The 8,528-nt window shown below is 63.0% G+C and overlaps 1 protein-coding gene across 7 annotated transcripts in view; it reads left to right on the forward strand.

Moving 5' to 3' along the window:
- CASZ1 (castor zinc finger 1) overlaps window positions 1-3,285 on the forward strand; it is a 148,788-nt gene extending 145,503 nt beyond the window's left edge. For 6 of the 7 annotated variants that reach the window (XM_067017601.1, XM_067017627.1, XM_067017611.1 and 3 more), the window contains 2 exons: window positions 23-319; window positions 2,177-3,285. In XM_067017601.1, coding sequence (XP_066873702.1) covers window positions 23-319; window positions 2,177-3,285 — 1,406 coding nt within the window. The remainder of the gene's footprint in view (window positions 1-22; window positions 320-2,176) is intronic. The other variant, XM_059057737.2, reaches the window with a different exon arrangement.
- Window positions 3,286-8,528: the final 5,243 nt, after the last annotated feature.

Genomic DNA, 8,528 nt, shown 5'->3' on the forward strand with positions numbered 1-8,528 from the left:
TGCTTTTCTCCACCCTCTCCAGGCTGCCCGGCTCCTCCTCCTCCTCCTCCTCCTCCTGCTGCCGCTGGTGACGAGGCTGCCCGCGTGGCTCCGCAGCCCCCACTGACCCCATCCTTCTCTCCGGCCGTGCTCCGGGCGCCCCTCCCCTCCCTCCCATGCCTCTTTTCTCCACCCTGTCTCTCATACTCTCTGCTCAGTGCCGCTCTCGGAGCCACCCGGGGCCCGGCCCACCCCATCAGCAGCCCGCCCAGCTTCCCGCCCGTCACTGCCTCTCCAACTCCAGTAAAAAGTGACGCCCCCCTAGTTCAGGACGCTGCAGGTAACTCACACACGCCTTCTCCACCGCTGTCTGTCACCCTGGCCGAGCCTCGAGGCCACGGTCCAGGACCTGACCCTTTTCTGTGGCCCGCTGGGTCAAGGACAGGGCCACTCTGCACCCCTCACAGCGCAGCACCCGCCAAGACCAGAGGGCCTGGTCCCTGTCCCGAGGACAGTTCCTCTCGGTTCCTGCTCAGCACTGGGCAGGCCAGAACATCACTGCCAGGGCTCCCTGGGGTTCACCCCAGCTCAGCGACTGGCCAGAGCCCCAAGATGGCCGTGCCCGCCCCACCCCCCTAACCCTGCGGCAAGGCAGAGCCTGTCCTCCTGCTCTGACGACTTCACCCGGGGCCCAGCCCGAGAGAGGGGCCGAGATGTTCTTGGGAAAAGCTGCTGGTGCCTGGGACCCGCCCAGGTTTGCAGGATCCTGACACCAGCCTGAACCCCCAGCCCTGGAGCCAAGCAGGAAGAGGCCCAGGCCGTGGCGGGCAGTGCTCCACGGCAGAGGCGCCTCCCAGCCCCACCCTGTACCTGCCGCCTGGCAGGCACAGGACCTGCCCTCCCCTGCCCTTTGGTGCCATCACCGCCTTGGCTCTGCCCCTTCCTCCATGCATTCTCACCTCACGCTCTGCCCGACCGCCAGGCACGGGGCCAGCCCAGGGTGATGGCAGGGAGCAAGGCAGAGGGTTCCTCCTCAGGAATTCAGCCCCTGTTCTGTCGCTGGCGTAACCAGCCAGAGCCCTGTGACCTCCGACCCAAAGCAGCCACTCCCCACCCACCCGGATCCCCAGGCCCCAGACCCTTCCTTGCCCCCTGTTGGGTCCCCCAGCCCATCAGAGTCCTTGTTCTCTCCACCTGCTGAGGCGGGGACGAGGTCTGTTCCCCAGATGGATGGATGGGGCAGCAGGCTAGTGCCTGGGCTGAGCCTTCTCGGCAGGTTCTGGGAGGGCCGGGAGGGTCAGCGCGTGGGAGAAGCCCGGGGGGTGCCCACCCCGCACTCCGGGGAGGGCTAGGCCTGGGGCGAGGAGCAGGCAGTGCCGGGACGGCGACCCCTTCCCCGGCTGCCTGCGCAGAAAGGGGGGTAACGGGAAGCACAACCACGCAGTGGGTTAAGCGGCCCTGGCGACGGGGCATCCTAAGCCGAGGGAAGCAGTTGGGACCAGGAGGGGGAGGGCGCAGATGGAGCCCATCCGCCGGCCGAGCGAGCCCCTGCTCCAGTCCTGGCCCTGCAGCACAGCTGCCCTCTCCCAGTCCCCTGGGGGCGGGACACCCCAACACCTGAAAGAACCTTCTGGTACCAAGGAGAAGGTGCGCCTCGGGGCGGGGAGTTACAGCCCCAAACAGCCCCAGGGCGCTCGGCATCCCTGTTGCGAGTAGGCTGGTCCCAGGCGCAGACAGGCCGGCAGCCCGGGAAACTGGTTAGCCGGCCGGGAGAAGGAGCCGGCCTGTCCCTCATTAGAGGCGGGTGCGTGATGGTGTCCTGGCCCCCGTCCAACTTGGGTAATTACACTCTGCCGACCTAGATTCCCCCTTCAGCTTCAATTAGCGCCAGGACGTGTCCTCACTTCCCACCCACATCCCCCAGAGCTGCTTGCTCCGCCACCCACCAGGGTGGGCCGGTGCGGTCAGCCTGCAGATGCGGATGACGAAGCGGGAAGCCTGGGGCTCCCCAGCTATCCTGGGGGGGGGGGGTGGTCATGGGAAAGGCCCCCAGAGCGACGGGAAGTGGAGTTGTCCTCGAGGGCAGCCTCCCCCCGCCCCTCCCCCGCCCACCGCGCCGAGATCGGGGATCTCGTGTGGGTGGGTGTAATCCTGAGTAGGGTGCGTACGTGGGCGCTGACCAAGCCCCCCTCCCCAGGGAACACCATCTCCATGCCGACAGCCTCCGGGGCCAAAAAGCGCTTCTGGATCATTGAGGACATGTCGCCGTTCGGCAAGCGGCGCAAGACGGCCTCCTCGCGCAAGATGCTGGATGAGGGCATGATGCTGGAGGGCTTCCGGCGCTTCGACCTCTACGAGGACTGCAAGGACGTGGCCTGCCAGTTCTCGCTCAAGGTCACCCACTACCACTGCACGCGCGAGAACTGCGGCTACAAGTTCTGCGGGCGCACGCACATGTACAAGCACGCGCAGCACCACGACCGCGTGGACAACCTCGTGCTGGACGACTTCAAGCGCTTCAAGGCCTCGCTCAGCTGCCACTTTGCCGACTGCCCTTTCTCGGGCACCAGCACGCACTTCCACTGCCTGCGCTGCCGCTTCCGCTGCACCGACAGCACCAAGGTCACGGCGCACCGGAAGCACCACGGCAAGCAGGACGTGATCAGCGCGGCGGGCTTCTGCCAGTTCAGCTCGAGCGCGGACTGCGCCGTGCCCGACTGCAAGTACAAGCTCAAGTGCTCGCACTTCCACTGCACCTATCCCGGCTGCCGCCACACGGTCGTGGGCATGTCGCAGATGGACTCGCACAAGCGCAAGCACGAGAAGCAGGAGCGCGGCGAGCCGCCCGCCGCCGCCTCCCCCGGCGCCGAGGGCCCCGCGCCCGGCCCGGCCGCCAGCCTGGACTGCGCGCCCCCGCCCGGCGCCGAGCCCGCCGCGGCCCTGCTCTTCCTGCCCGGCCCGGGGCGGGGGCCGGACGACGCGGGCGACTCCCGCCCGCCCGACGCCCCTGGGCCCCGCGCCGGCCCCGCCGCGGCCGGCCCCGCGGCCGGCGAGTCGTCGCAGGAGGACGACGAGGAGGAGCTGGAGCTGAACGAGGAGGAGGGGGACGACGACGAGGACGAGGACGACGAGGACGAGGACGACGACGACGAGGACGACGACGACGACGAGGACCTGCGCACCGACTCGGAGGAGTCGCTCTCCGAGGCGGCGGCGGCGGGGCCCGGGGCGCGGAGCCTGGAGCTGGCGGCCCTCGGCGCCCCCGCGCCCCCCGGCCCCGCGCCTGCCGCCGCCGCCTCCCCGTAGCCGCGGGGCCCGTGGCGCGTGGGGGGCCGGCCGCGGCCGGCGCCCTCGGGATCTTGCCGCTTTATTCTATTGTTGTTGTTATTATTATCAATTTTGTAAGAAACGGTATTTATATGTAAAGCTTCCCTTGTACAGAGCTAGGTGTTCGCCGCGCCCCGGCGTCGGGAGGCGCTCCGGGCCCGGGGCCGCCCCGCCGGTGCTTCCGGACCCCGAGTCCGTCTCAGGACAGAGGCGGGGGCCTCCCTCTGGTGCTCCGGGGCTGCCCCCGCGCCCACCCGCCCCGCCCGCGCGGCAGCTGGGCGGCCGGAAGGACAGAGGCTGCCCGGGACCCTCCTCAGTCGCAGTTCGGGGATCTTCTTCAGGGAAATAGAAGGTGCTCTTGTCCGGGGTGGGAACGAGGGGCAGTAGGCCCGGAGGGCGAGGAGGGCGGCGACCCCGGGCGGCTGCCCCACGCGCCCTCCCCGCGCCGGACCCCGGGCCCCCCGAGCACGCCGGTGGGATTCCTCATTGCTCAGGGCTGGGACGGGCGCCGGGGGTCGCGGCGACCCCCGCCCCTCACCACCGGAGGCGGGTCGGCACCTGCGGCACCTGGCAGGGCCTCCCATTCGTGCAGCTAAGACCCTCCCTCCCAGCCCTGGGGGAGGGCGGGGCAGGAGGCGTCCGGCGGGCGACACTACAGGGACCGCGGAGGGAACCTCCTGTAGTCGGCAGAGCGGGGAGCTCCGGGTCACTCTGCCCCCAGCGCGGGGCCTGGTCGGGGTGTCCGTCCCGAGGGCTGGGGCCTGGGAAGGGGTGCTTCTGCTCGCTGGTGCTGGGCTGCTGGGCCCGCAGGGCGTCTCTGCCACCCAGGTGGTGAGAACAGGAAGGATGCGACTGTTTGGGGCTTTAATAGTCAACATGGAAAAAAATACGAGAAAGTTGTACAGTATTTTTCCTGTAAAGGTTATTATTCTACATAGAACAAAAGAAGAAAAAAAAAAAAGCAAGCGGGCGGCTAGAGCGCAGACCGCCTCCGGACCAGCCCTGAGGTTGGAGACCCGAGTGCAATTGCTCACGTGGGGTTTTGTTTAGCGTTTAAGAGGCCTTACCAGTTTGAGGCTGTCCGTCTTTACACTAGCACTGATGGGAGCTGCGTGATTCCAACTTTTAACTTGAATTTCGTAGAGACAAGAAAAAAAGACTGTTATTACTGATACAAGTTTGTAGTTAATTTGAGTTTTTCTCTATTGGTTATGCGTGTGGCTTTATAGGGCTTTTTCTTCCCAGTTTGTTTTATTATTTTCTTCGGGATACTTCTTTGCTGGTGCAACCCACCCGGATTTGGTTCCTTTTGCAAATCCCAGCCCCCCCACCCCTGCCACCCTCCCTCAGCAATGAGGTCACCGAGTCCAGAGCCAGCCTGGGCCCACCTGGCAGGTACGTGCCCAGCCAATGGCTCTGAGGGCGACAGGGACGGAGGGGCAGGCTGCCCAAGGCCGCTCCTGTTCATCTTCACTCCAGGCCGGGCCACCAGCCCTGTCTCAGGTTGGGCCCTGTGACATGGCCACAGGGAGAGTGCGAGGCCCAGCCTGGGGGAGGGGCCGTCACCCAGAGCCTCCTCCCCAGAGGGCTCCAAGGGGAGCCTGACCAGCTGCAGGGGGCAGTGGTTTACTTTTTTTTTCTTTTCTTTCTTTTTTTTTTTTTTTGTCCTCTTGGCTGCCCACAGCCAGAAAGCCAGGACCATCTGAACTGGAGAGGGAGCAGGAGGGAGGAGTGGTCAGAAGGAGTGTACCTGATTCAACAGGAAACAAATGGTTTTCTAGAACAGCCCCTACCAGAGCCTCCTGAATTCTGTGGGCACCACGTGCTGCTGCTGAGCATTCGCCCAGACTTTGTGCCCGACCACAGAACCGGGGAGTCTGTGGAAGGAGTTTTGTAAAGGAAAAAAAAAAAAAATTTTTTTTGCAATGTAGCAAAATCAAACAAAAAAAAAAAAAAAGAAAAAAGAAAAAAAGAAGATGCCGACAGTGCGAAGTCTAGCCTTTTGTAACCTTCATATTGCACACTAGGACTATAAGCCATTGCTAGCTCATTTTGAATTTTAATGTGTAATTTTTGTTTTATTTTCTTTCTGTGGGGAAAACAATGCTTGATCCACCAATGCTCTTTTTAATGTTTTATAACTATGTATGTGTATATATATAAATATAAAATAATATGTATGCACATATGTGTGTGTATATATCTATATGTATATACATATATAGATATATAGAGATATATAGAGAGGTTTTGAGACGAAAACGCAGAACGTGAAAACCGAACTGAACAGCGTGTGCTCTGATTACTTGAATCTGGTCTCCTCGGCACCTGGTTATTAAGAACTGAATATTTTTCCACTTGAATTTAGTGCTATTAGAAATTTAATATATGTGTTTTATTTATTTGATTTTTTTTTTTTTGCATGACTGATGCAAGGTTTGACATTTTCACTCAATAAAAACTGGAAAAAAAAAATCTATCCAGTTATCTTGTATTTTTAAAGTCAGTCCCGAGCGGCTGGCGGGGACCCAGCTGTGCAGGATGGCAGGGCCGCCATGGCCAGCCGGGCTCCATGTGCCAAGGCAGGGAGGGGAGGAGGGTGTCGGTCACCTTTCAGCCGTGGCAGGGAAGGAGGCAGACCGGGCTCACCCCTGGGAGGGGGGCCACGTCCTCCTGGGCTGCCCGGAACAGATGGTGGGGGGCTTGGGCCCCGCCCAGCCTCCCGCCTCAGGGCCCCACGGAGGCTCAGGAGCCGCCTGGCACGGCCGCCTCAGGCCTCCGGCAAGGGCTCCAGAGGCCCCCCAGCCTGGCCGGCTCTCCCCCAGCGCGGCCAGGGCTACTGGGCAGGCGCTTGGCCAGGGTCATCCCTCTGCCTCCTCCCTCGGCTCCTTCCTCCTTCCTGCAGGGACCTGCCCGGGCTGGGAACGGCGCGTACCCGGATCCCATCCGGATGCTGGCTCGGCTCCTGCCCGGAGCACGCAGGGGCAGAGCCAGCGGGGGCCAATTCCTGGGTCCGTAGCCGCCAGCCCCAGGCCTGCCTGAGTTGCCGACCCCGGTGGCACCACGGCTGGGGCTCCCTCAGAAGCATGGGTGGCTTGAGCTGTACGGCCAGGCCCCGTCCAGAGTGCAGGCCGCACGTCTGCCCCGACGCTTCTAGATGGTGAGCCCCCCCTCCTCAGTAAACCTCATCTGTGCCATCTTGCCAGCCTTGCCCTGGGCTAACCTCCTTCCAGGTGGCCAGGTGGCCCAGGGCCTTGGGGAGGAGATGTGTGTGCCGGGCCGTGCACGCTCCTCCGCCTCGCGGAGCATCTCACTGGATGTCACATCCCTGCAAGGAGCACACCCCTTTTTCCTGGGGAGGGGCCGAGGGGCTGGGGAGGGGGAGTCCCACCAGCGGCGCCCCAGGTGTTACCACCGGGACAGCAGGGGGCACGAGCAGGTGCAGGGGCTGCACTGCTCCCCGGGCCCTGCCTAACGTCATTTCCACCACAAAAGCCTCTTTTCTAACCCAGCCCCCCCACCCCCAGCACAGAGGGCCCTTCCCTTTCTTCTTTCCTCCTGGCACGCAGCCCACGGGCTATTTACATAAATACGTTTGTAACAGACTCGAACATATATACTTTTTTCTGTCTCATTAAAATGTTCAAGTTGGAACTCGCCTATTGTTTGTGGATATCTCGATTCTGTTAAATAAAACAGTGACTAATTTATGGGATAAAACACAAGTTCAACAAATTAAAACCATTACTGGAGCTTCCCAGGCCCTCCCGCAGGGCCTGAGGCGAGGCAGGGAGCCAGGCCCAAAGCGCAGCCCTCCGCCGCCACCGCCGCCGCCTCCGGCTGGGTGGGTGATGCTAACACAGGGCTCCCTCTGGGCACTGCTGCGGGGCCGGGGAAACCCCCAAGACTGTCCCCTCCCCAGCGGCCCCCAGGCCTTCTGGGGCCGGATGGACCTCAGCGGACCCATACGTGGTAAACAGGAGGCCCAGCCTAGCTGAGGGCAGGGCCAGCTTCCAGGCTCGGCTCAGGACAAGACGGGGCCCAGGGAAGGGGGCGCCGAGCCTCAGGGAGACGAGGACCTGTGACACGTGAGCACGCTGCGCGCAGGCACTGCCCACTGAGACCGTGTCCGTGTCCCTGGAGCCCACTGCGACCCCAGGAGGGCGGGGCCCGCAGCGGCAGCCGTGCCCCGCCCCAAGGGTGCGGAGGGGGCCCAGGCCGCACAGTGCTTGCTCCCTGTGGCTTGCTGGGCTCAATAGGAATCGCGGTAAAACATGTTTTCATTCCGGAATTTAATTAGCTCTGCTGGTGTGATGTTCCTACACCCCAACTGGGGCAAATTCAAGAGTCTGGTAAAACCTCCTGGAAAGAGCCCGAACCCACGCACAGGCTCGCGCTGAGCTCAGCCGCCTGCCCACCTCCCACACACCTGGCCCGGCTTGGGTCCTACTAGCAGCTGAGTCACCCAAGGGAGTCGGGCCTCGGCATTCACAGCCCACCTGGACCCACCGCACCAGGACAGTGCCCTCCGGGTGGCGTGGCCCGCACGTCCCGTCACCCCGGGCACAGACGGCCTGGCGTTCTGCTCGCCTCCATGAGAGGCGGCCTTGGCCCCGGGGCACAGGGGTAGTGGATGTGCTGCTGCCCCCAGGAAGGCCTCCAGGAAGCAGGGCCCCTCGGACCAGCTGGAGTCCTGGGGACCTAGCCGGGAATGAACAGGGCCAGGCCTGTGCCACCCTCGGCGGGAGGAGCCGCCCCATCCTCTGCAGGGGGGCAGACAGGAAGCGCCTCCCAGGGGTGCACAGCCAGCGCAGGGCCAGACCCAGCGGCTTCTCTTCCTGTGAGGCCTGCACCCATGCCACTCGGAGGAGACACCAGGACCTCGGAGAGCCCAAGGCTTTTTCCCCATCAAAGGGCCCCAAGGCCCTGCCCAGAGCCTCCCTGAGGCCCGGGTGCCACACCCTGGATCTACAGAGGACCCTGGAACTAATGCCCTGGAAACATCCTCCCAGAGCTGCCGGGCCCGGACGTGGAGGGCTGGGCATGTGAGTTTCCAAGATGTGTTTTAAAATGTGACCCCTTCACTATAAAGAAGATCCTCCCAGGATCTGTTGGGCAAGGAAAGGCTGCAGGCGTCCTCATGAAATGATAACCAAATCTCATCTCCTCTTATGAGCTTTAAAGTGCTGGACGGCAGTATTAAGGTTTGTTCACCATTCAGG

The sequence above is a fragment of the Kogia breviceps genome, chromosome 1, assembly GCF_026419965.1.
Source record: "Kogia breviceps isolate mKogBre1 chromosome 1, mKogBre1 haplotype 1, whole genome shotgun sequence".
Taxonomy (NCBI): Eukaryota; Metazoa; Chordata; class Mammalia; order Artiodactyla; family Physeteridae; genus Kogia; species Kogia breviceps.